Source organism: Fundulus heteroclitus, chromosome 1, assembly GCF_011125445.2.
Source record: "Fundulus heteroclitus isolate FHET01 chromosome 1, MU-UCD_Fhet_4.1, whole genome shotgun sequence".
Classification (NCBI taxonomy): Eukaryota; Metazoa; Chordata; class Actinopteri; order Cyprinodontiformes; family Fundulidae; genus Fundulus; species Fundulus heteroclitus.
Window position 1 is genome coordinate 42,936,982 of NC_046361.1, and position 27,790 is coordinate 42,964,771.

The window sequence follows — 27,790 nt, forward strand, 5'->3', positions numbered from 1 at the left end:
AATAGTGGAACATTCTGCTGACTGTTGAAACATAATTATTAGTTTTTGGTCAAGGGGTCAATTGTCAGATGACCCCAATCACTGAACATACACATCGCAGTATGGGGATGTTTCTGAGCCCGTTTCTCTTAAACCAGCGATTATGGAACACAAAATACAAGTAGAGAGCATGTTGCCTTATGCTGAAGAGAAAATGTGGTCAAAAGATCACTCTGGCACCTTCCACCTGTCTCCAGCCACCTTAAATGCTCCTTATGACTGGAGAAGATGGAAAACACATGCTGCCAGCGTCCACCTGTGGCCCCCTGCAGGGGAACGGTAGGTACAGCAACCACACACCTGACAGCATGATGCCTTTTACAGCCTGTTTAAACAGTGGGGTACTATTCAAAGTAACCTGAAGTCTATACTGAACACATGTATATTATCTGAAGTGAAAAAACTGTAACCTGGCCAGCCAGACTGATAATGTGTAGCACTTCATGTTCTGCACATTATGAATCTGGGTCTGCTCCCCTGGTGTCCATTAGGGGAAAGGAGGGACATTCAGCAGAACTCTGAGCTGATTGGGCGAAGCGACACCTAGTGCCCGCCCACCAACGGTTGGTTTTAGCCAATCACGTATCAAATGTAAGCAGCAGTCGTCATCAGAAACCACAGCAACTTTACCCTGATCAAGGCTCTTCTTGCTGTTTTTTTTAAAAATCGTAGATTCTGTCAAAATAGATGTGATAGCAGCAGCTACGCGTGCGTCCTCCTGCACTGCCATGTTCATGTTGGTTTGGCTGTGGGCTTGTCAGCTGTTGGTTTCGTCATAGCTGATATGTCGTGCCTTAAACCAAAATACTGCAACGTGATTGGCCCGAACAGTTGAGACGGGAGCGGGACAAGATGTTATTCTGGTGTATTTGTGAATGTGCAAATACTGCAAGAAGAACGAGGGAGTCCCCAGGAGGGGCACTCTCCAGTACCCCTTCATGGACTCCAAAAAGGGTGGGTAATCTGAACTGCTGTTTGGTGCATAAGCACAAACAACAGTCAGAACCCGTCCCCCCACACGGATGCGGAGGGAGGCCACCCTCTCATTCACCGGGGTGAACCCCAACATACGGGCACAGAGATGGGGGGCAACAAGTATGCCAACCCCAGCTCGGTGCCTCTCACCATGGGCAACTCCAGAGTGGAAGAATGTCCAGCCCCTCTCAAGGAGACTGGTTCCAGAGCCAGAGCGGTGCGTCGAGGTGAGTCCGACTATCTCTAGTCGGAACCTCTCAACCTCCCACACTAGCTCAGGCTCCTTCCCCACCAGAGATGATCAAGTTTCAATTTAAATAATGAGATAACACAAAAAAATTAAAAATAAAACAGTAGCGCATCTGTAAGCCCTTGGAGGAGAATAGAGGTGTTGAAAGGTAAATTGGTCCCTGGATAACGGCACAAATAGGTGGACTTTAAAGAGCATTGCCACAGATCAATGTGCCTTTTTCTCTGCTTTTATGCACCAGCCTGGAAAATCGGAGATTGCTGCTCTCCATGCAGCAATTAAAAGCCAGAGAGGAGATAACATCATACATGCTTCGTGTCCTCATTACAAATGAATCATGATGCACAAAACTACCGGTGATCCAGTCTGGATTACTGTTGTGTTTTATTCTTAAATCTAAAGGCACTTCTCCCACTTCTACCTGCTTTGCTTTAGTTGGTGTTGTTCTTATTGTACCAGAACAAATCCTTAGTGCTTTATTAATAACTCTTTCTATTTTCATTCAAACAGTTTTAGCTGCTGCTCCATATACATAACACCCATAATCTATTGTTGATCTCATTAGGACCTTATAGATATGCATCAGTAATTGTTTACTTGCTCCCCAATCTTTTCCTACATACTACTCTCATCAGATTTATGAATTTCTCAATTGTTTTTCTACTTTTTCTATATGTGTTTTCCATGTTCCTTTTTGGTCTGCCATATACCCAGATATTTACTTACTATCTCCATTCTGTGACCATAAAATTTCAGACATTGTTCATCTATCCTTTTCTTCTTTATACATATCATATGGCAAGATTTACTTGATGAGAGCTTAAAGCCCCAATTTTATGTTCTCCTATACCTCCTTGATTTTATTTCTTACTGTACAGTTTTTATCTCTTCCACTTGTCCAAATGGCCCTATTGTCAGCATACAAAACTGAACCATCCACATTCATTAAAACATCATTAATCATAATATTGAATAATACTGGACTAATGACACTTCCTTGTGGGATTCCATTGTTGATTTCAAATTGCTTTCATATTTGAGATCCTACTATAACTTTAAATCTTCTTTCTCTGATCCAAGACCCAATTATAAAATCTACCTCTAATTCCCATCATGTTTATTCAATCAATAATCCTTCCCTCCACATTGAATGATAAGCCTTTTCAATATCAAACAACACAATGTTCATTATTTCTTTCTTTTTAAATGCTTTCTCCATCTCATTACTCACTTTCACAACAGCACCCAGTGTAAAACGGTCTTTTCTAAATCCACTTTGATATGGTGCATATAATCCTATTTTCTCAAGAGTGTAATTAAGTCTTCTGACTTGTATTTTCTCCATCCACTTGCATAAATGTGATGTCAGGGCAATAGGTCTATAATTGCCTGCATTATTAGGATATCTTCCAGGTTTATTAAATGGCAATATTAACACTCGTCCAGCTTTTTGGGATTTTAGCTTCTTTCCATATTTTCTCAAATAACTGTAATATTATCTCACATACTTTCTCAGGTAATTTCTGAAACATGATGTAACTCAACTTATCTTCTGCTGTTGCACCATTTCTATTACCCTTAGCCTTTAACACTATTTTTAATTAATTCATATTGATTTCTGCATCTAATGTACTTTCCTCACTTTCGTCAGTTTTTGTTGTCTTTGACTATCATCTAAATAATACCCACTATGCACACTAGCAAATTTATTTAAAAAAACATTAGCTTTTTCTTGTTACTTCCATCATCCTCTAATAGTGGCATTTTAACAAATAATTTTTGCTAATAACCATTAGCCACTTCCTTGTTTTATCCCCTTGCTGCGCATGCGTAGTGTCGTACTTCCGTTGTTATAAATATAGACAAAGGGCTTTATTTACTAACAAACTGAGTAAATCAAAGAATAAAAGGCCAACTTATACGCCAACAGGACGTGATACTCTTTCATAAATACTTTGTATGCAACCAGAATGATTTACTGGCGTATAAATAATAAAAAAGGAGTCAAATAACGTCGCTTTGCACCTTTAAGTGTATTCGGAAGGAGCCTCCGAGCGGGTCTGTACGTTAACGTGATGACGTGTTACATAGGTGGTGACGTCACCGCGCTCCGTCAGCCAGTGTTGATGTTTTGGAGAACGGGAAGAGGGAGACGCGTTTGTTTTTGTTCAAGTCAAACCGTCGAAAAGGAGCCGAGGGGACGCTTCTTTCTTCTCCTGCGGCTCGTCTGAGGGTCTTAGCTTGGCGGTAGGAGCCTAACGGCCGGTCCGGACGGTGAACAGGCCGATACTTTTGATCCAGAACAACGGAGCTGTCCCCATCTCTCACCGCCTCCCTGCTCCCCTCACACCGACTCCACCATGACGATCCTCCCGAAGAAGAAGCCCAGCTCCGCGGTCGGAGTCTCGGACCACACCGATGACAGCGACCGTCGGAGTGGCTCTGACCCTCACCAGCACACGCACCCCCACGCAGGGAGGACCGGAGCCCGACCGAGGGCTTCGCCTCCTCCGTGGTCCTACCAGGGCGCCCCACCTTCAGCCAGAGACGACAGGCGGAGCATCGAGGCCAGCTCCCGGCCTCAGCAGGCCTCTCCGCCGCCTGTTGGTTCTGTGTCCCCCGTGGGGCCAGGGGACGGGCGTGACAGCAGCGGGGGGATGGTGACCGGCTCCCGGGGGGAGCTGGTGGTGTCTGCCGGCGTGGTCGGATGCGGCGGGGCGATAGGAGGCTGTTGCTCCGGGCCCGGCCTGAGTAAGAGGCGGCGGCAGGCAGGAACCTGCTCCGGGGGGGTGGTAGCCGCTCTGGCCGGCGGAGGCCAGCCGGGAGTGACCGGCCCGGGAGGAATGGGCTCCAGCCAGGACACGGAGGAAGGAGCCGGGAACAACAGCGAGGATGAGTATGAGAACGCGGCCCGGCTGCAGTCCGTGGACCCGGCCACCGTGGAGCAGGTAGGGAGCTAGCTATGCTAACAGCCGGCTAACGCGGCTACACGGTGGCGTTGTGGCGCTTTAACGGCTTTAAACTGTGTCTACACCGGCAGCGGTATCAGCTAGAAACCCTTTTCAGAACCACGCCGTGACGTTTGACTCGATAAAGGCTCGTTTTTCCTGGACACTGGCCTATAAACACCAAATTATGTAATTGTCAGTACAATTCGGGTCAAAGTTTGACTGGATTTCGCGAAGTTTCAGGTTGCTATAGTAACGGGGGTGATGCTGCTGACAGGTAACTGCACAGGTACAACACCCAGGCCCGGTCCTGGTCCCTGGTCCAACTCCCGGTTACTTCCTGGTTCCATCCCCGGGGTCCTGCTGTGGTCTGGCGGGACAGTTCCCCCCGGGAGACTGAATGTTCTCCATGTTCTCCATGTTCTCTATGTTCTATATGTTCTCCATGTTCTAAGGCTGATGCCTGGAAGGAGAAATCAGGTCGTTGTTATTATTCCAGCACAGACCTGCTGGGAATCCTTGGAGATCTACTTTCAGCAGTTTGATTGATCAGAGGCTGAACTTTGGGATCTCTCCCTGTTTAGCAGCAGGCTGATGAGGCGAGGCTAGTGATGGAAAATTAAAAGATAAATTAGTAGTGATTCTGGATTACTTTTATAAAATGTAAGTCTTGATTAGTTCAAGTGGCACAACTCATTTTGGTGCTCAGTAAACATTGTGCACCAAAATGTTAAAATGTATAATGCTTCAAAATTTGTATATTTGAGTCTTGAAACGTTTGGAATTTAAAAAAAGGGACATTTTGTTGGAACCCTGAAAATAAAACATCAGATTATTCTGGGAAGTGAAGAGCAGCGCTGCATGCGTGGTAGATCTGTATATTATAGCTGCATGAGAACATGGCTGTGAGTTAATGGGCTGAAAAGGTGTGACATGCAGCAAAGCAGCTGATCATACAGAGACACTTTGAATTATTTAATAATTTTTCATTTGACTCACGTTGAAAATGGCCGTGGGGATCTCTACACTTTCAGATCAGGAAGAATGTGGAAACTATTTGTCTCGTCTGACTCCAACGTGGTTTTTCTTTGCGTCTCCCCAAGGAAATCAAAGGCAATTTAGATTTTCACATTTATTAAGTATTTAACGTCTGACTTTTTGTCAACCAGAAACTCACCAGTTCAACGAAATGTCTGAAATTCTTACTTACTAAAATCAGAATCAGACATACTTTAATAATCCCAGAGGGAAATTATTTTTGTTACACGCTCCAGATATGCAAACATTTTTATATAAATCTTATATAAAAGGTTACAAATGTACAAAAACATTTCTGTATTTACATGTAATTCCGTTTTATTTATATAACACTAATTAACACATCACATCATCATCAAGTCTCTTTCCAAAGTCAGACTCCATCAGATCCTCCAGGTTGGTGAGAAAGTTTCCTCTCTAAGGAAACCCAGCAGGTTGCATCAAGTCTCTCCAAGCAGCATTCACTCCTCCTGAAAGAGCGTAGAGCCACAGTGGACAGTCGTCTGCATTGTTGATGGCTTTGCAGCAATCCCTCATACTGAGCATGCATGAAGCGACAGTGGAGAGGAAAACTCCCCTTTAACAGGGAGGAGAACCTCCAGCAGAACCAGAACCAGGCTCAGTGTGATGCTCATCTGCCATCTGGTTACATTACAGGTGTTTATTCAGACGGTAGTAAATGGAGAAAGAGAGGAGGGATAAAAAGCTGTCTGTAAAATTATAGAAAAATATCAATTAATCTTTAATAAAAATTCTTAAAACCGAAACTTATTTTAGTTTTATAGTGTGGAATTATGGCTAAGAAGAAGTTGTTTTTTTGGCTGTTTGATGGTCATCATCCATCATCTCAGGGAAATATTACCCGTGTGGAGCATCAAAATATAGAACATCTCTATAAACCTCAGGGTGGACAACAGTGAGATGTTTCTCCAGCAGCAAACTGGGTCACCAGAGACCTGAAGGACCTGCTGACCGAGAACAACGAGCCTTCAGGGAGGAACTATTGAGGAGAACACAGAAGCAGCCTGGAGTCCAGATTAGAGACCAGAGAGGAGGACCATCACAGGCTTCACGCAGATGGAAGTCTGGACAGAGCAATGAGCTGGACACGTTCTTCTAGAGGTTCAGGAACAGACTCACCAGCCTCCTCTCCTGCCCACAGCTTCCCTGTCCCCCCTCAGAAGGTCACCATGGACCCTCCTGCTTCCACGGCTTTATCTTCAGCCTCCAGCTGGAGGAACGCTGCGTAGCATCGTCTGTAAACTATCATCTCATCTAGAATGTGAATAAAACAAAGGAGATGATTGTAGATCTCAGGAGAAACTGGAGCAGCTCAAACACTGTTCCCATCCTGGGAGAAGAAGCAGAGGAGCATAAATACCTCCATGTTCATCTGGACAGCAGACTGGACCTCCTGAGGGAGCAGAGGTTCCTCAGCAAGAAGCTGTCTGCTCTGGCCCCAGGCAATAAAATGAAAATTCAGCCACAGCATAATTTACGCTAATAACTGACGTGATTAGGCTCCATGTCTGTTTACAGAATGTAGAAAAGTGAAAATAAAAGTAGTCTTAGTCTCATTCGGCTGTGTAGGCAGGCGTTGCTACCTCACGGTCTGTAGTCACCTGGCTCCTGCCCATCCACTCTGTGACAGGAGGTCAGGCTGAGGGATGGAGAGTCGTCCGTTCACCGTTACAGATGTGAAATGTTCAGTAATGGTGACGGTGACTTTAGACCAGCCCACATCCCTGCTGGAGTGGCAGCACCTCAACCTGTGACTTTAGGCGGCTTCTGCTGTGGGGACTCCTCTAGAACCTGTGGAGATGATTGTCCATCACATCACAGACAGCCCTGATCATCCTCTTCATCCCTGATCATCCTCTTCATCACTGATCCTCCTCTTCATCACTGATCATCCTCTTCATCACTGATCCTCCTCTTCATCCCTGATCATCCTCTTCATCACTGATCCTCCTCTTCATCCCTGATCATCCTCTTCATCGCTGATCCTCCTCTTCATCCCTGATCATCCTCTTCAACACTGATCATCCTCTTCATCCCTGATCATCCTCTTCATCACTGAACATCCTCTTCATCACTGATCCTCCTCTTCATCACTGATCATCCTCTTCATCACTGATCATCCTCTTCATCACTGATCCTCCTCTTCATCACTGATCATCCTCTTCATCACCGTACTACAGCGTCTTCAGACCGCTAACAGCTCACCACGTCAGGCTGGGAATGATGGTCAGACTAGTTAAAGCGCTGCACAAGTACCAGACAGCTACCAGTTTTAATTTAGACGTTACATGTTTGAGTCTATTAACTTTAAACGCTGCCTAAACATAAAACATGTAAAGACAAAGTGACTGTTTCCATGCACTACTGACCAGCCTGTGAGAAGAAACATGACCTGGGACAGAAATTAACTCACTGACCCACAACAACCACAGCTTCAGCCTAGCTGAATGTTCTAATGTTCTATTTAATGAGAACCTCAGTGGAACATGTTACTGACTGAGAGCGCATCGGCTAATAAACAAACAGATAAAACAAATAATAAAAATATATTTTATTTAACACAACCCTGTACAGAACCAGCAGAGAAATTAAGATAAAACAGCTGATAAAGTCAGAGTGAAGCAGCAATCACAGAGTTATGGACTTTAGAGCAGAGGTCAGAGGTCAGGCCTGAAGGCGGTTCTGATGTCTGGAGGCAGAGATGCTCCCCCTGGTGCTGAGGAGGTGAAGTGATGGAGGTGGAGGATCTAAGGGTGCAGGAAGCAGTGGAGGTGTGAAGGAGACCAGAAAGGTAGGAGGGAGCGAGGTTCTGGACAACCTTAATGAGTCCAGAAGGATTTCTACTCTGAATCTAACCGGGATCCAGTGGTGATCCAGTGGTGCTGCTGAACCTCCAGTTTTTAGGGACGTCTGTCAGAGTGGATTAAACGCTGCAGTCCGACTATTTTAGTTTTCTTAATCCAAATACATTTTAATTCGATCATAAAGTTTTGTGCATAGCCACAGAGAACCAGAGCAGAGATAAAGTAATCCTTTCTGCTGCCAGCCCTGGCCTCCTCTGACTCTACACATGGATAAACCGGCTGCAGAAAACACTCCTCATAATCCCAACATCTCCAGTCCCACACAGAAAAGACAGGAAGCAGGTTGGTCTCCTCCCAGAGTGCAGGTGCTTTGAAGGAGGTAGATCAGAGGTGAATTTAGAGCATAAGCTGTAATATTTCTATTCACAGCTCACAAAACGTTGCATGGTTAAAAGAAACAACAAGGTGCGAGAAACAGGTGCGCTGAATCTGAAGAAGGTGTAGCCTGGCACAGGTGTAGTCTGGTACAGGTGTAGTCTGGTACAGGTGTAGCCTGGTACAGGTGTAGTCTGGCACAGGTGTAGCCTGGTACAGGTGTAGTCTGGCACAGGTGTTGTCTGGCACAGGTAAAGCCTGGTACAGGTAAAGCCTGGCACAGGTAAAGCCTGGTACATGTGTAGCCTGGCACAGGTAAAGCCTGGCACAGGTAAAGCCTGGTACAGGTGTAGTCTGGCACAGGTGTAGTCTGGCACAGGTGTTGTCTGGCACAGGTAAAGCCTGGTACAGGTAAAGCCTGGCACAGGTAAAGTCTGGCACAGGTAAAGCCTGGTACAGGTGTAGCCTGGCACAGGTAAAGCCTGGCACAGGTAAAGCCTGGTACAGGTGTAGTCTGGCACAGGTGTAGCCTGGTACAGGTGTAGTCTGGCACAGGTGTAGTCTGGCACAGGTAAAGCCTGGTACAGGTAAAGCCTGGCACAGGTAAAGTCTGGCACAGGTAAAGCCTGGTACAGGTGTAGCCTGGTACAGGTAAAGCCTTTAATTACGCACGTTGGCCGGTGAATATTAGCGCAATCAGCTGATATTAGGATTTACTGAATTAAAATCAATAACCTTGAGGACACTTGATTTTTATCAGTGTAATAATTTGTCCTGGAAATAATTAAGACTCATATTGGTGACTCAGGAAGCTAGAGGGCGCTGTAACGGATGACTGAGCAGAAATGATGTGTCCGGGTCATGCAGCCATTAGCTTAATGAGTTAATCTTACACAAAACACCATTAAATCCACATTAATGCTCCTATTCAGGCTGTACTATCGGACGATGGCGGGGTGAAACGACAACCAGCACTGTTTTTAAAGATAAGATAAAATAAGATAGATAAACCAGCCGTAGTTACGCTTGCTGGGGTTAGTAGAATGTTAATAATGGAGGCTAATAGCGGCTAATGCTAGCGGACCTGGAAAGGCAAACATTGATGTCCCATCAGTGTTAAAAGCCATTCTGGAAATAAAGTTTGTCTCAACCGTAACCAGCATAGCTTTGTTTCAGAGGTTGCAGCTTCCAGGTCGTCACCTCAGCCAAACCTTAAAAACCAGTAAAACAATTTTAAATGATTTATCTCATCCTAACCATTGCTGCCAAACTCTGCCTCTGTGTCCATTCGGTCCACTTTGTGGCGTCAGGTTGCAGCGATTTCCTCCAGGAAGCTTGTTGTTCGGTCCGAGGCGAACAAGCGGCTAACTTAGGCGCCTTGTTTGGGAACCAGGCCTGAGCAGGAGGAGGGCTGAGCTCAGCCTCCTGCTCAGGGAGGCTTGGTGGACGTGGCCTTCGCTGGACGCAGTGAGAGCAGCAGAACCTGCAGGAGTTTTATGTCTGCAGGAAGAACAATAAGATAAAAGCTAGCGGCGGCTCACCAGTTCATTAACTGGCCAGATTACCAGCCGGTCATCCTGGAAATCACTGAGAAAGCAGCTTCCAGAGGAGTTCTGTGGTGCCGTCACCACTGACAGGGCGGCTCACAGCAACATACGATGCCTTTCAGAAGCATTCAGCCACCTTGAACTTTTAGACCTTTTGCCACATTTCAAGAATGAAACATAAATATATAAAACTATTTTTTGTGAACAATCAACAAGTGGGACACAATGATGAAGTGGAACAACATTTATTGGATATTTAAAACTTTTTTAACAAATAAACAGAAAAATTGAGTGTGCAAAAGTATTCACCCCCCTGGAGTTAATACTTTGTAGCGCCGCCTTTAGCTGTGATTTCAGCCGTTTGGCAGGTAGACCGTCTCCTCTGCCTCTGTCAGGTGGAGCCTCCTCTCCCACACATTCAGTCTACCTGGGATTCATTTGGAGCTCAGACGTCACAGAAAATGAGACATTATAAACTCTGAGGACATTTAAAACTGCGGTGAACTGAATTAAAACCATTTAAAGCCGTCCTGCACACTTAGCTAACAACCAGCTGGTTAACGGGATTCATTTAGTAAAAGCAGCTACATGAAAAGTCACCGTTGACCTATTTTAGTACGGAGCAGTCAGCTAACGCCTCACAAGGCCAAAAAATGTAATTTCATCAATTTACCAGAGAAAATGACTCAGAAACACAGATAATGAACTTTTTATCAATGCAGGAACTATTGCTCTTTGGAACCATCTTCTTCTTCTTTACTCTTTTTATAGACGTCTGTGGGAACGTCGCCACTCTCTGGTCTACGTGGGCTGGGTCCTCCTTTACATGTTCATTATGGCTTTTATTTAAAATCATCTTTATTATATTCTAATTCATTAATTAGCCAAATGTTTCATTTTATGCTGAAATATACCACTAAACAAAAATCATTGATAAAAAATATCATTTGTGTAATTTAGTAAAGCATTTTCCAACTTAAACACAAACCCTCTAACTTTCTAAACAAATATTGATTAAATCAGTTTATTTATAGAGAGTAATACTAATAATGAACTAACCAGACATTGACGTTAGAAATCTGAATTATGTCTCATAGCAGGAAGTCAGCAGGACTTAGAAAGCGTGCCAGGAGGAAGGCGTTCTGTCTCGGCGTGGCCAGTCGGCTGATTTGCCAACAAACTTGCAGATATTCCTGTTTAACAGCTAACTTCTCACCTAAAATGGTTTAAAAGTTACTGTTACGTCACAGAAAGTGGAATAAATTGAACTTTATTCACTTTTCACTCCCCTCCACCACTGCTGTGTCTGGTAAAAAGTTCTCTTTGACCTGCAATGGATCATGAGATAGGATTAGCAATGAAGGATACACCAGACCCATCCAAAAGTCCAAAGCCAAGACACATTTTCTGAGAGATATAAACGCGTTTTCATTTGTAATTTGTGTTTACGGTCTCTAGTTTTTTTCCAGGACCCCTAATTAACAAGCCGCCGCTGGTTGTGGTGCTGCTTGGTGGGGGTCATGTGTACAGGAACACCCCCGTTGGTGCTTTAGGTTCCCTCCTGCGGCTCCGCTCCCCTAAAGAGCTGTCTGTGTTTCTTCCAGCAGGAGCACTGGTTCGAGAAGGCTTTGAGAGAGAAGAAAGGCTTTGTCATCAAAAAGATGAAGGAGGACGGGGCGTGTCTTTTCAGAGCTGTGGGTGAGTCTCAGAAACAGTCGTTTCCTCTGCATGTGTGTCTGTGCAGTTCCCCTGATCACCACCAGGGGTCAGTGTCTGACCGGGCCTGACTTGTGATGATATAACACTTCTGACTCTTTCCTTCTCTTATTTAAAAGACTTTTAAATAATGTTGTTCATGGAAACCTTTCTGGCCCTGAAGTTTGGTTCTGCATGGAGACACAACATCACAGAAGGTTCTGGAACAGGACTCAGATTCACTTGAATACTTGATGAATGACAGGAAATACAGTGTTATTCTGTTATGGTTGTCTGTAAATCAGAAAGCAGCATCAGTTTAGCAAACTTAAGCTGTTACCTTTCTTTATTCTGTTCATGTTTCACCAAAACTTCTTCCTGTTTTAGTTGATTGTTAGGTCCATAGACGTTATATACATAGACGCCTCATTTTGTGCTGCCTCCCGGCCATCTTGGATGGGTCTCTCCTACTCCAGGCTGGCACAGCAGCCAACGGCAGTAAAGGCAGAGGGAGCAACTTTACCGTATTTTCTGCAGCTTATGGTTATAATAACCAGCGATAACCACTGAAAGTAGATCATGTGGTGCAGATCAGCGTTCTGGGCTGACATTGGTTCTGAAGATGAGTTTTTACTTGGTGATAACGATGCAGAAACCCAACAGATGGATCATAATTTTATGTTTATTAATCTGATATCAGTGTATTTCACAAATTAAGGCTGAATTGTTGCAGAGTGCCATCACATGCAGGAAGCTGTGCAGAACTGTTGCTTTCATGGGTCTTAAGCTCCAGCCCTAGTTGCAAGCATGTTAGGGTAGTTATAAGACGCTGGAATGACCTGGACATTTTAAACAACACTTTTCCAGGCCGTTAAAAGCATGTGTATGCATGTGTGCATGCACAGCACGCAGAAATTATTGTTGGTGTGTAGAGAAGGCTCAAGATTGTACAAGTGAGAGTGAAATAAATTCAAACTTCATTCTTTATTAAAATATAAAATGCATTCATTCATACATTTATTATGTATACAAAAACATTTCTTTAAGAGCATAAAAAAGTATTTCAGCATTAAAGCACGTATTCATTTACATATTTAATAATATGCCATAGAACATCTGTTAGATGACATAAAACAACGTTATTCAACACAAATGGACGGCTCACCCGGACGGCTCACCTGCTACTACCATCTAATGTAGAACAGATTACTAGATCAATGTGTGCTTCTGTGCTTTTTGTTTCTCTTGTTGTGTCTCTGCTCTGTCTTCTGTAACCCCAGTCGGTCGAGGCAGATGACCGTTCATACTGAGCCCGGTTCTGCCGGAGGTTTTTTTTTCCCGTTAATGGGTGGTTTTTCTTCCCACTGTCGCTTCATGCTTGCTCAGTATGAGGGATTGCAGCAAAGCCATGTACAATGCAGATGACTCTTCCTGTGGCTCTACGGTTCCCCAGGAGTGAATGCTGCTTGTCGGGACTTTGATGCAATCAACTGGTTTCCTTATATAGGACATTTTTGACCAATCTGTATAATCTGACCCAATCTGTATAATATGATTGAACTTGACTTTGTAAAGTGCCTTGAGATGACATGTTTCATGATTTGGCGCTATATAAATAAAATTGAATTGAATTGAATTGAACAATAAAAACATGTTTTATGTTTAACAGCGTCCTGCGCAAACCAAACCGTGTGAAAATCGAGTAATAATTCAGGGAGTTATGATTTAGTTTAGTTTAGTTAGGCCCTCAGCACAAATAAAGGCACTGGGGCCGTGTGAGAGACCCATCCAAGATGGCAGCCGTGCTGAGAGGGCAGCTCAATAAGCAGCGCCAGTGAATGGGCCGTCTACCCATGTAATGTCTACGGTTAGGTCGGTGTGTTAATTCCAACCTGCAGGGGGCGCTGTGCAGCTAGTGGACTGTTCAGGCTGGTGTTTGATGAGAAGCTGAAGAAATGTGGGTCACCGTGTCAGATTAGCGTTTTTCTGTTGTTCCTTCAAAGCACACAGAGCTGCCTTCAGCTAGGTGGAGCTTGTGTGTCAGATAACAGCTATTGTGTTGCTGCAGTCATGTCTTCACGTGTGTTTTCTTGATAAAGTCGGTTTATTTCTGAGTTTCAGCCCAAACCCGCGGCCAGGCTTCACATTACAGACATTTACTTTCATGCATGGTTGCAGGAAGTGACCCAGTGATGTTTCTCTCCTCTGAGCCGTGTCCTCTGCTCGCCAATGATGAATCGGTCGTCATATTTATCTGGAGCATTTCTGTTTATAGAAGTATTACTTAATGGGTTCATATTAGATGTAAACAGGAAATCATCCACAAATAAAAGCTGAAAGAAAAATAAAATTTGCTGCAGATGGTTTAATTTTAAACAGTTGTATGGGCGGGATTTATATAAAGAACTGATATGGTTGGTCCATATCCGCTAACAGCTAATAGTGGAACAGGCCTTTTGCTTTGTGGATTAGCTATTTCTGTTACTTTGGAAATTCTGTGTAGCTTCTGCTAAATTAGGTCCCACTAACATTAAAGCCGCCAACAGAGATGACAGGTTTGTTCCCGTCATCACTGTGGGTAGAGCCACAGCTAGCTGCCGGCTCTCTGCAGGTTTCCATCACTTATAGGAGGAGAAAACTGTGTTTGGTCTGAGGAAGAAGGGAAAGATGAGAAGTCTGGAGCTCTTATTGGTGATGGAGAGTTCACTTTGGCTCCGTTCCCACTGCAGGCAAATGTTTCTCAGACGTTTTAGAACCAGTGGGAACTCAGATCTGGTCCAAATCTGATGTTTTCACGTCACATTTGAGCCTCTTCCATCGGTGGTCTGAATCAGATTCATATCAGATCTTATGAATGCGACTCCAGTGGGAATCATCGAGGCGGATTTGACGTCATCAGTTTCATTTGCAATGAAGAAAATACATGAAAAGTTCCAGGCACTTATCAGAACACATGTAGCACATAAGTCTGGAAGTGTTTCGTCTTATTTTTAGTCATTTATGTAGGTCTTAAATCTAAATTCCTGTCTTAAAAAGTCTTAAATTTGACTTGTTCCAGCTTGTTGGATGAAGACATGAAAGACAGCAGGGTCCTTTGGTCTGGAGTAAAAACCAACAGTTTCAGTTTCTTCCTCCGCTTTCATACAAATCTGCAGCTTTATCATTAAATTTGTGCCGATGTTTCTCTAAAAACCACGAGTGACATTAAGAAGAACTTTAAGCACCTGATGTGAACAGAACCCTCTGTGGCCTAAAGTGTTTTCTCACCTCTCAGACGTTTGGCTTTCAGTTTCTGTCTGATGGTTCCTCTGAAAACAACAAGCTCAGGTCCTAGAAACCATCCTAAGTTCTCTGAAGAGTCGACTAATTCTCCGACGTTTAGATGTGTGCAGTTTGCATTAGTTGTTTTCTAGGAGTTTGGTTAAAGAAGGGTTAACCAGGTCTGACAGGTTGTAATCTATCAGACAGAAGCTTGAATTATCCGTATGTCACAGTTTGAGAACGATTATGTGCAAAAGGAAAAATAAAACGCAGTGAATGCTAAGTTTTCATAAATTCTTTTATTCCTGAGACAGCCTGAGGGAGTTTATGGCTCTAGATGGTTGCATCTTTTAACCTACTTCAGGCTAATAACCAGGATAATCTACCTCTGCCTACACGCCAATGTTTACACGGCAGAAAGAAGTCTTTAGTCCTCAGTCATCAGCTCAATGCCGCCTCCACCCTTCACTGGATTTAAATGTGCTTTTAATCTAGCTGCCTTTAGTGACTTTTCCTCCTGTAGAACTTTGAGAAGTTAAAATTGAACCCATTATTATTAATAAAGTGTAATTTCATGAGCAGAGATCCCTGTTGTTGCAGTCGGACGTCTCTGTGTTTCAGGTCATTTCTGGAAAAAGGTTTGATCTGTGACGAGCCGTGCAGCCTGTAGGTGGCGCTGTGTCCGGCTCCTGTAAGACAACATGAGACAGATAGCAGCGACCTTCAGCTGAACGCAGACACTCCAGCCTGATGTGTCGCTGTGCTTTCAGGTATCAGCCATACTGGGGAGGTGTTACCCAGACGTGCTAACAGCTGACAGAGCTGCAGCACTCCACTGCTAAAGCATAATGACTCTATGAATTAGATGCAGTGGAAAACTACATCTTAAAATTAACAAAATGGACTCTGGAAACTAAGGCAGCACATGTAATACGTATGAAGACATCAGAAACTTATCCATTTCCAAAGATAAATGCGTGTCTGTGTAAGTCTGGACCGCTTTATTTCAGCTTCCTTTGAGTGAACTGGAATATCCTGAGACTATTTATTTTAGACGTTTTCAGTGTGTTTGCATCTGTTGGTTCTGTTAAAATGTTTCACAGAGGAGCTAGATTTATTTTAGAAAGTCTTTTCTGCAGGATTATCCTGACCATGAAGATCTGCGTCAACATTATGGACATGTTTGCTCTAGAATACCGTATATTTTGGACCATAAGGTGCACCGTAAATTTATGTGTCTGTGTGTCTTTGTCCACATATAAGACTCACCAGGTTATAAGACGCATTACATATTCTGCCAAGTGTGTAATATCACTCCGCCCCTCCGGCAGGATGACCACACCCTGCTTTGGATGACCTGTCCCCGATTTCAGTGAATCATGATGGAGTAAAAAAGTTTAGCGTAACAAGAGGTAAATATGAAGTAGGCATTCTCACCTAATGAGTGGCTCACAGTCACAACAGAGACTTTGTAATGTTTCCACTAAATCAGATCCTTAAATTGATGAGGTTGCGTAACTGCGCTGCGTATCAGTGTTTATTCCACAGTATTGTCTGCATAAACAGTAACGTTTGTACTGTCTGTCCGTTTAGTTTCTCGTTCATTTGATTGTGTCTAATCTGCTGGGTGATGCAGCTTTTTGTCTCCAGAAGGTCCTAGACAGGAAGAGACGGGATTTTAGGAGAACTAGACCAACTAGCAGAGGTTCTATGATTGAAGTACTGAATAATTACAGATCTGGAAGGGAGTTAAGGACTTATTGTTGGCTGTTTTCTCTGAGGTGGAGGTATTTGTTAGTCCAGTTTAACCTGCTGGAGTTCCTGAGTGACGAATGAGTTCAGAGCGTCTGATCCACAGAGAAATACTGACAGCAGTTACTGAAATATGTGAGATAACAGAAATGTCTGTTCTTGAACACAAGGACAGCTTGGCTAGATGAAATGTCTGGACAGGCAAAGGCTGACTAGATCCTCACTATTAAATGTAGTAAATGTGAAACAGTGTGTTAGAAAAATGTTTTTTTAAACATGGCGTGCTACACCAAGACTCCTGCAGTGAAACCGGTTCACTAAAGGAACAATACAGCCTAGACTTGTATCTCCTGTCTTTATCTGGCTGATGTCAGGATGATAAATTAGAGACTAGTGTAATAATAGCACAAACTGTGACCCAACAGACTGAATTATTATCGTGGTTTTACAGAAGCTACTGGATGTGACTCCTTTTTCTTCTGAAACGTACTTTAGGAGTCTGGTGCTTCAACAAAAACAATGTCAGTGTAGTCCTCTCACCTGGCATCATTTTTAAACACTGTAGACTCTTTTATTCTGCAGGACAATCCTCTTGGTTTCTTCTAGCCTGTGTTTACATCCCACCACAAGCCAGGAGAGCTGAGCTGAAAACAGGCGTGGAGAAAACCTCGCAGACCTCTGATCTGCACACCTCTCTGAGGAGCAGAGAGCTCATTAAGTGGCCCATCAGGGATAATAATGGCCTGGATCATTGTTACAGAGCTTTGAAGGAAGCATAGCCCACTGTCAGCAGAGACTTTCTGCTCTGCTTCTCATCCTGATGGTCAGGCTGTGGAAGTGGATGAGGCAAAGCAGACGTTACAGGTCTGCCTGGGCTGCAGAGGAAGCTTCGTTCCCTGACCTGAAATCACCATGAGGACGTGTGTCCTGTCCTTTCACACATATAGTAACAACAAACTGCGGTGAGGAAACTGCCTAAAAAGAAGGAAGAGGCTCACAGCAGTGGGTACTCTCTATCAGCAGATGAAGGCAGCCAGAAGAAGCTGAAGCGTCTCACCTACCAGCCCAGATCTCTGAGGAAGCTGCTGCGCTTGCATTTGACAGAAAGTGACATGTGACCGAGGTGCAGCGTTTGCAGCCTTGGCTCGTTGCTGCGTGTTGGTTTACTGGCCTAATTATGTAAAATCACACTAAAACGTGAGGAGCAGCCGGTCGCTCCGTGGCCCAGGCCGTTATTAGCGTCTGTGTTCAGCTGCTAATACTCTTAACGAGCTAGCAGGGTGAACGAGAACAGCAGCGCCCAGAGCGGTCGCCCCATGAACTGCGCTAAACGGAGGAAAACTCATTTTACACGGCGGGTAAATACAGCAGTAGTTATATTTCTGATGATGATTTCCATAAAAATGACTGCTGCTCAGCTGAGGATGCAAACCTTCAGCAAAATGCAGCTCTGCTGACCCCAGTCCTGCCGCCATCTTGGTTCTTCGTCTGCCTCTAAGGTCAAAGTAAAAACCCCTTTACCTGCTTATCAGTCACACTGTGACCCCTGACCTGCTGACCCCTGACCTGGTTTACTGTAAGGTCTGACTGTAGGTGTGCAGACGCTGTGTGTCTAACCGCCCACTGTGTACAGAGGAATCTCCAGAGTTTCTCCATCAGTGGACTTTCCCCTCAGATCTGCTTGTTTCCTGTTTGTCCTCTTATTCAACATCCAGCTGTGTAACTTTAGTCCTGATGTGTGCCGTCTATCTAATGATGAATTAAACCCTTGAAAGTTTCCAGTTTCTGAGTGGTGAAGAGATGTTAGCAGCATCGTTGCTAACAGGGGCTAACGCTCAAAGCAGCTAAACGCTATTGATCGATGTTCGTGTTTCCACAGGACATGTGTGTCTGAGATGCTTTTATACCTAAAACAGAATTATGGTGGCTCAGCGTGAACCGTTTGAACCAATAGGAAAGTTCAACCGTTCAACCCATAGAGGGCAGCACTGAGACGGTTTTAAGATAAATATGGAACTAAACAAGTTCACATGAAGATGTAAAAAAAAAAAAAAAAGTAACATTAAAGGAGCGGTGAAGGTGTCTCACCGCTAGGTGGCGCTGTGGAGCTCTGTCTGTAGACCAGAACCAAACCCGGCTCCTTCCCAGCAGAACAGCCTCACCGTTCAGAGGAACACGTCTAGAGAAAGTAACTCCTGACTTTATGAAGCTGTTTTCATCTGCTGGATGCTCTCCTACTACTCTGCTCTGACGGAGGTACTTCAGGGCAGGGAGGGCTGAGCCCAGAGGGGCGGCTGCTCACGGTCCGGTCCGGTCATGTACCGCATTTTACGGACTATATGGCACAACTCTAGAAATCCTTAAATCTTCTCAGAAATTTATGGTGCTCCTTATATCTGATCACCGTTGTTCTTACTAACTGATTTTATGGTGCAATGCGCTCATAAATCTGTTAAAATGTGTAAATATGACTTTCATTAGCAACAAGCTGCTCCGCTCAGTGGATATTAGGAGCATTACGGTACTCTCTGTGTCTCTACCTTGTTTGTCTTTAGCTGATGTAACAGTTTTCAGTTAGAACCACAGAACTAGCGGGATTTCCTGTTGCCAGTCTAATCGTCCCACTAACTGACCTCGATAGAGGGACCAATGAATGCTGGCGCTCTGTAACGGGGCTAACGTGACTTCATAACGTCCCCTGGTACCAGACGTTCTGGTCCGGGTGGGTTCTGGACTTCTGATGATGACGTTGGTTCTGGTTGGTTCTCTGACGCAGATCTGCTGACGTAACGCAGCGTTCCTGCCATCAGGAAGCGATGCGTGGGCGTTCCTCAGAGGCGTGGCCTGTGTTGCCCTGGCAACGACCTTTGACCCTGACTGGGAAGCAGGAAGACAAACCGCTGAAGAAGAGCTTTGGGTGCTGAGAGGAAGGGGCGGAGCTTCAGGGCTGATGGGCTCTCTGATTGGTGGACAACCGCTGGGCTGCATTACCCAGCATGCTTTTCAGTTAGGCGCAGACAAAACTTTATCGACACCCGTGGAGTTTCACACAGGGTGACACGCTGAGGCGCCGCCTCTTTCTGAAAGCGTCGGCTGTGGTTTCCTGAGTGGGTTTATTATTAATTCTGCAGAAGCTTATCTGCTCAGGAACCGCCTCACAGCTGCTGGTTTTACTCACTTCTGACGTTAAACTCACATTTTAGGCATTTCCTGTCTGAACTCCTGCTTTTTCTGTAATTGAGCTCATTCACACGTCCACTTGTCACATTTTCAGAAATAGCATGAATGTTCCCTGAATAAAGATACTTCCTTGGTTCTGGTTGGTTCCGCTTCTAAACCAGCCCACTGAACCTGTAGGACTAAAATAAACGCACAGATAATTAGCTAATAAATGTAAAAATGTAATGTTAGTAGCGCCAGAAACAGTCGTTCCTCCTAACACACGTTTGGTGGACGTCTGTTAGGAGGAACTTCCTGTCTAGATTCTCTGCTTTTTATTTTTGTCTCTTCGTTTCACTCTGGGGTTTCGTTCTGCTGCGCGATGCAAATCTGGGGATTCTCCCTCTGAGCGGCATCAGAACTCTGGGTTCTCCAGCTCCTGCTGATCCAGTTATCAGAACAATAGCAGCGGTTCTGGTATGTCTCTGAGAAACGGATGTTAGATTTATTAATATGGCAGCCGCCTGCTTCTGGGTCACATGCAGCACTGATAACTGGACAAGTACCGACACAAGTCCATTAAACAGAAATACAGAACTTCTTCCAGAACCCGGTTCTGACTCGTTGACCGGGACTCGGGTCACGGTCCTGCGACCCAGTCTGTGACTCAGTTTGAGTCAGCCCGCTGAGGGGGTTCCCTGGGCTGACTCACCTGTGCAGGTGGAGGCTGTGACGCTGCAGGAGGTTCTGACTCAGGGACACCGTCTGGGCCCGCCGGTTCTGGGTGCCGCAGCGTCTCTGGGAGATCCCCGCCTGCTGCTGCAGCTTCATCTGCTGGTTCTGCTTTCAGTCTGATTCTCACCCACATGTGAGAAAGGGAAGCTGGCGGCGGTTCTGAGAATCGCCGCGGTCAGCGGTCACATGACTTGCTGGAAACGCAGCTGAAGTGAGCCTCATTTGCATACAGGGAGGAAGTGCGTGTGTGATTGGCCGTCGGGTTTCGGCGGTTTGAGGTCGAGTGTTGAGCTGCAGAAGCTGATCCCTGATCGGGTCAAAGTCTCCCTGGTTCTGTCTGCAGCTTCAGATCACAGACTTTTATTCTGAATTATAAAAGTCTAAAACGTGTCAGAGCTAACCATGCTAACCCTGCTAACCATGCTAACCATGCTAACCCTGTCACATGCTGCCTCTGTGGCTCACCGTGTCCCAGCGTCGCCATGCTGCCGGTCGTCTCTGGGATTCATGCAACAGATTATGTTCCTTGGACCGGCTGCTGGTACCAGAACCTTAAGATCCACTTAGGTTCTGCTGTGCTTAAGCCAACACGGACCCGTCGCTTGTGTTTAGGAACGGATTTCTGTCTGAAGGAGCTGCATGTATCCACAGTAGCTGTGGTTTCAGGCATGAATAGATGTTACTGACCAGGCTGACCGCCTGCAGCGTCTGAGGATCAAAGCTCCAGTTAAATGTTGATCAAATGTTTGATTTTCTTTGCTTCAGCCTCTGAGGATCTAACTGGTCTCAGGAGAACGAAGGCGTCACGCTGGGCCTTTCTGTAGAAAAGGCCAGGCTGGGTTTGATGGGTTCAGCCGTGACTATTAGCATGTTCAGGGTTCTGACCCGGGGATGAAGATATGAAAATATAAAATATTAAATATGAACACGGTAAAGCTCCGTTTGGTTCCTCTCAGTAAGTTCTGTGGACTCCCCCTCCAGTAGAACCAGAACCGGGACCGGTACCAGTTCAGCCTGAAGCTGGAGCGGTGTTTAGGAAGGAGCTCTTGATTCTTTAATTTAGTTTCTACTGTTTTCTGGAACCGTGGCCATAAATGTTAAAGGCCTTCATTGCAGAACCGGTTCTAAGCAACATTTTCAGCAAATCTGATCAAATGTGAAGGAGACCAGAAGGTAAGACGCCTGGTTCCCCTCATGCTCACCATCTTCCCTTAGTTCTGCCGTTTCTACTGCACTGTAATAAACTTCCTGCTCTGAGCGTCCAGCAGAACCCTACAGAACCCTGCAGGGCGGTGTTTGCTGCCTCCTCTGACTGCTGTGTGTTTGTGCTGCAGCGGATCAGGTGTACGGGGATCAGGACATGCACGAGGTGGTGAGGAAGCACTGCATGGATTACCTGGTGAGTTGCTCTGGTCACATGACTCCTTCCCTCTGCTCGGCCAATCGGCTGTGAGGCCGCCGCCGTTGTTCACCGCGTCTGTTTCTGTCCTTCAGATGAAGAACGCAGACTACTTCTCCAACTACGTGACAGAAGACTTCACGACGTACATCAACAGGAAGAGGAAAAACAATTGCCACGGCAACCACATCGAGATGCAGGCCATGGCCGAAATGTACAACCGACCAGTGGAGGTGTACCAGTACAGCACAGGTGAGTCCGCCAGCCCCCCGTACCTGAGTCAGAGGCGCCGTCTTCACCATGCTCCTCCTCTTCCTCCTGCAGAGCCAATCAACACATTCCACGGCATCCACCAGAACAACGACGAGCCAATCAGAGTCAGCTACCACCGCAACATCCACTACAACTCTGTGGTGAACCCAAACAAGGCCACCATCGGCGTCGGCCTGGGACTGCCCGCCTTCAAACCCGGGGTACCAGAACCGCAGCAGAACCTTCGTTACAACACGCTGGGTTATCGCCGCTCTAAACGCCAGACTCTCTGCCCGCAGTACGCAGACCAGTCTCTGATGAAGTCGGCCATCAAGACGTCGGAGGAGTCGTGGATCGAGCAGCAGATGCTGGAGGACAAGAAGAGGGCGACGGACTGGGAGGCCACCAACGAAGCCATCGAGGAGCAGGTGGCGCGCGAGTCCTACCTGCAGTGGCTGCAGGACCAGGAGAAGCAGGCCCGGCAGGTAGGCCTGGGGGGGGGGGGGCTCAGGCCCGGCAGGTAGGCCTGGGGGGGGGGGGGCTCAGGCCCGGCAGGTAGGCCTGGGGGGGGGCTCAGGCCCGTGAAGGTTCTGTTGTTCTGAGAAGGTAAACCCGTTCTGTCTCCTGCTGCAGCCCCGTAAGGCCAGCGCCACCTGCAGCTCGGCCACCGCCGCCGCGTCCAGCGGCCCGGACGACTGGAGCGCCCGGTCGCCGCGGCAACGGGACTCGGACCCCTCCCACTCTGACCTCACGACCGGCCCGTCCACCCACAACAAGCCCCCCTCCCCCGCCGGCGCCGCCCTCATCCTCAGCAAGCCCCCGTCGCCCTGCGCCCCAGGTAACCTGCTCCGGCTGTCACTGCAGCACAGCTGCCTGCACCAATAACTGCAGATCCCTTTAGGACGCAGCAGAACCGACCAGAACCTCAGGGAACAAAAGAACATCAAATAAAAGCCTCCTGATCATTATTTGTGGTTTACAAAACTTCTGTGGGTCATTTTATGCTTTTTATTTTACTAAAAGGTCTATTTTCTAATGGAGCTTTCAGTTAAATGTTTAAATGAGTCATTTTCCCTGAACTGTTAACATACGTGAAGCTAAGCGTGTCATTTGGTGCTTCTTAAAGGTTGAACACGTATGAAAAAGACATTTATTTGCTGGTTTTCTGGTGCAGCTTCATCTGAGGCCCGTTTACTCGCTGAGGCCTAAGAAGTTCTGTTCCTAATGAGGTTCTGGTTCTGTTCCTAATGAGGTTCTGGTTCTGTGCCTAATGAGGTTCTGGTTCTGTGCCTAATGAGGTTCTGGTTCTGTGCCTTTTACTGTCAGAGATTAGAGTCAAAAGATGGAAACAAAGGTAATCAGTTGTTCTGGACCTTTGAGGTGTCAGAACCTGGGTTCTGGTGTTATTGGGGAACTTTGCAAACCTTCTGGCTGTTTTAATAACGTTCCTGTTTTGGTTGTGGTCCAGTTTTAGTTTTACAGCAGAATTTTGTTTGTGAGCTCCAGCGTCAGGCGCTGATGGAGGAGTCCGTTGTGCCAAGACCCAACGGGCAGAACATTAGAACCCGTCAGTTTTAGAGTTAATCCATCATCGGACCATCAGGACGCTTCAGTCCTTCCAGAACTTCTGGTCCCATGATGGCCGCCTGAACAGACGACACCAACAGGGTCTGCCCAAAGCTTCAGTGCTGCCAAGAGAAAAAGAACTGCACCAGAACCAGAACTTTGTTCTGTTCCTGACTCGCTCAATGTTTCTGTGTCCAGGTCCCAGCAACCAGAGCCGTCACCACCTGGAGTACAGAGCCATCATGCAGGAAATGTCTCCCACAGCCTTTGGTAAGACACTCACAGGTCTGAGGTTCTGTTCCTGTTCTGACCCGCATTCCCACTCTGAAGGCACCGGGTCCAGAAAGCTGCTTCCCACACGCCTCCTGACGGCGGTGAAGCTTCTGCTGGTCCTCACAGAGATACCGAGTCCTCCTGCTGTGGAGGCGGAGCTTATCTGAGCAGGACGCGCTCAGATAAGCTCCGCCTCCTGCTGTCTGTCAGCAGGAGGCGGAGCTTATGTGAGCGCGGTACGTTAACCAGGCAGCCATTGCTATGAGGTCAGAACGGCAGTGCTGATACTTATAGGATCTTGTTAGAACTCTAGCTGCATTGTTTTGTATCAGTTGAAGACGACTGAGGGAATTTGAGGTAGATCAGCAAATAAGGAACTACAGCAATCAAGGTGGCAGGAGACAAAAGCTTGAATAAGAGTTTCTGCATCCAAGAATAAAATAAATCATCTGATTTTGGCACCAATCCAGTTTGGGGAAAAGGGCTGTTTGAAAAAACTAAGCTCTGAATCAAAGGTCACCTCCACGTTCCTGGCTTTAACTTTAACTCTAACTCTGTTAGCTGCAAACCATCTTAGACCAAGTCGGCTAAAACCAGGAGCAGCTGCTGCCGTCACCAATCATAGACAACAAACCCAGGAATGCTAACACCGTTAGCTGTAATCAGACCAAAAGGTCGGCTAGAATTGGGAGAGGAGGCGAGAACGCTGCCGTCACCAATTACTTTTGTTACATGCTCCAGATATATGCGTTCATTGCAACTGTCATTTATGCATTCTCTGCACTGTTCTTGGACAAGTCACCATCACTTCACTGAATATATATATATATATATATATATATATATATATATATATATATATATATATATATATATATATATATTTATATTTATTAGGGCTGGGCAACGATTAAAATATTTAATCGCGATTAATCGCCCTGATTAATCGCGATTAATCGCATTGTATTTACAAACTCCAAGAATGAATTCAAAAGTAGTGTAAAGAGTACTTTTATTTTAATGTTCTGCTGCCATATGAACAAAAGTGTTGTAACATTTGTAGCACTTATTTTATACTGGATATTTTCAACCCATCTATTGAATTTAGTGCACTAGTTGATCTTTTATTCATAAGAGAACAGCAAGCACTGAAGCCAAAATATGGCCTTTTTTGACCTGCTGTATATTAGCCAGTCCCTAAGCTTGATGTATCATGAAACTGTTGACCTTTTGGGTTTTGTGGTTTTTATTTTATTATTACAATTAAATAATAATAATAATAATAATAATGTTATGTTCAGTGTTTTTTCGAAAATCCACCTCTTATATATTTCAATCCTTATGTAATTTTGTCTGTGTTGTGTGCACCTGCCTGTTGCTTTAATCCTATAAATTTCCCCGTCGTGGGATAAAAAAAAGGATTAGCTAATGTTATCTTATCTTAAATAACACTTTTTAATATATGTACTGGGTTCTTTCAAGGTCTTAATTACATTTTCTGTGTGGGCTCCAGTAACATATCTACTTTGAAAGTTAAATGGTAAAAATGGTAAAATGGACTGAACTTATATAGCGCTTTTCCAGTCATGCTACCCACCCAAAGCGCTGTACACTATAGCCACATTCACCCAGTCGCTCTCACTAACGCGCACACATTTATACACCGAGACGCAGCTCGGTAGGCAACTTGGGGTTAAGTGCCTTGCCCAGGGGCACATCGACATGTGGCAGGGGGAAGCTGGAATCGAACCCACAACCCTCAGATTGCCAGACGACTACTCAACCCACCAAGCCACAGTCGCCCCCATAACATACAGCTTGATTTCATTTACGGTATTAAATAAAGCCAAACGGTGCTACTTCCTCTGTTCATGTTTTTTCGCTGCTGCGGTCTCTCTCAGCTGTTTCTTTGTTAAGTTTGTGTGAGAGCTGAGTGGGCGGGCCAGGCTGAGCCTGCGTGCTGATTGGCTGACGCCGCTGAGCCATGTACGAGAGGGGAGGGGGAGCGGGAGAGTGCTGCCGTGACAGCGCGCTGCAGTCAGCTGACTGACACTGACTGAAAGCATGTGAGCAACATGCGTTAATGCGCGATAAAATAAATATCGCTGTTAATAGTCTAAAGAATTAACGCGAAATTAACGCGTTAACTTGCCCAGCCCTAATATATATATATATATATATATATATATATATATATATATATATATATATATATATATATATATATATATATATATATATATATTCAGTGAAGTGATGGTGACTTGTCCAAGAACAGTGCAGAGAATGCATAAATGACAGTTACAATGAACGCTGCCAACACCACTTACAGCATCAATAATAACTACAGTGTGTGCTAACAGCATAACCCCAAGCTGAACTTTCCCTTCAGTAGTCGTCTAGTGAGGAAGTGCGCAGCCAGCAAGCAGAAACTAACAAGGAAGGAGCACGCAGACTGGCGTTACGTAAGCGCGTCAGAATGATTGACATGTGGGACATCCAGTAGATAAGATGATTCCTTCAGAACCTGAGGGACAGAGGAGGGGGAGGGGGGGCCAGAACCAGAACTATTTGGACCGATCAGCAGGGATTGGTCAGTTTTTACAGGCCCTCAGCTCCACAGAGATCTAACTTCTTAACCTTTTTCTGAATGCATAATATATATTTACCTTCAGCTTGGACGGCCTTTTTACCCAGTAGAACAAAAAGTGTTTCTGAGCAGGATTACCAGCTGTAGCTTTAATGTGGCAGACCAATACAAAGCAGCTCAAAATCCAGTTCACCGACTCCCCTAAATAAAATCTGCAGTCAGGTGGTTTTAAAGCGTCTGTTTGTGTTTCAGGTCTGACGGACTGGGAGGACGATGAGATCCTGGCCTCGGTGCTCGCCGTGTCGCAGCAGGAATACCTGGACAGCATGAAACACCAGAGCGCCGGCGCCGCCATGCATAGAGAGCGCGAGCCATCGCCAGACAGCAGCTGATACCCCGGCCCGCCTCGCCCCCCCGGCCCACAGACGGACCTCCTCCATGGAGAAAATAAACCATCCAACAGAGATGCACTCATTTTCTTTTTCAAATCCTCTGATTCATGTTCCCGTTTCCAGCATCACTTCCTCCCACCTCCTGGTTGCTCTGAGACGGAGCCAGGGCGTCACGCTGATCCGGGATCAGCTCGTATTTAAATGTGGACAGCGCCCAGCAGTTTGAGTTTTGGTTTTCCTGTTGTCACAATCAGGCTGTTAGCTCCATGGTTCCAATGAAGGACGCTCGGCGGTCCGATCCGAGCCCGACTGTCCGGCCCATCCGGTTCTGTTCAGCCATCAAAAGTCTTATCATGTTCTGCACGGCGCTGATCATTCCCAGCGCGGACGCAGCGGATAACGAGCCGTGGTGCAGGCGGCCTCCTCATCGTCACCTTCATCATCAGACTTATTTAGCTGCATGTTTAACCGACCACAGCCGAGCTCATCATAGAAGAAACGACAAAAGGAGGCAACATAGACCGTTGTCATACTTATCCTCTTAATGATTGATTATTGTTGCTATTATTAATAATAGAAGTTTGTTTTATTTTATTTTCTCAGTTGGGATGAAAACTTTTTGGTTTCTTGGAATAAAACGAGGAAGAAGTTTCTGAAAAGCAGCTGAGTTTCTTCTTTCCAACCTTAAAGTGTCTTTAGCTTCTCGACGACAACGTCCC

At 45.5% G+C, this 27,790-nt stretch overlaps 1 protein-coding gene across 3 annotated transcripts; it reads left to right on the top strand.

Annotated features, from left to right (window-relative positions):
- The first annotated feature begins 3,358 nt into the window (after nt 1–3,358).
- On the top strand, nt 3,359–27,733 carry otud5a (OTU deubiquitinase 5a). Of its 3 annotated transcripts, XM_036143539.1 has the most exons (9): nt 3,360–4,212; nt 11,602–11,695; nt 21,934–21,998; nt 22,094–22,250; nt 22,323–22,471; nt 22,550–22,735; nt 22,884–23,088; nt 24,015–24,086; nt 26,932–27,733. In XM_036143539.1, the coding sequence occupies exons 1-9, from the start codon at nt 3,625–3,627 to the stop codon at nt 27,069–27,071; spliced, it is 1,656 nt and encodes a 551-aa protein (XP_035999432.1). In that variant the 5' UTR covers nt 3,360–3,624; the 3' UTR covers nt 27,072–27,733. The 3 variants fall into 3 exon arrangements, with proteins under 3 accessions (XP_035999430.1, XP_035999431.1, XP_035999432.1); XM_036143537.1 differs by having other exon boundaries at nt 3,359–4,212; nt 22,094–22,471; XM_036143538.1 differs by having other exon boundaries at nt 3,359–4,212; nt 11,605–11,695; nt 22,094–22,471.
- Nucleotides 27,734–27,790: the final 57 nt, after the last annotated feature.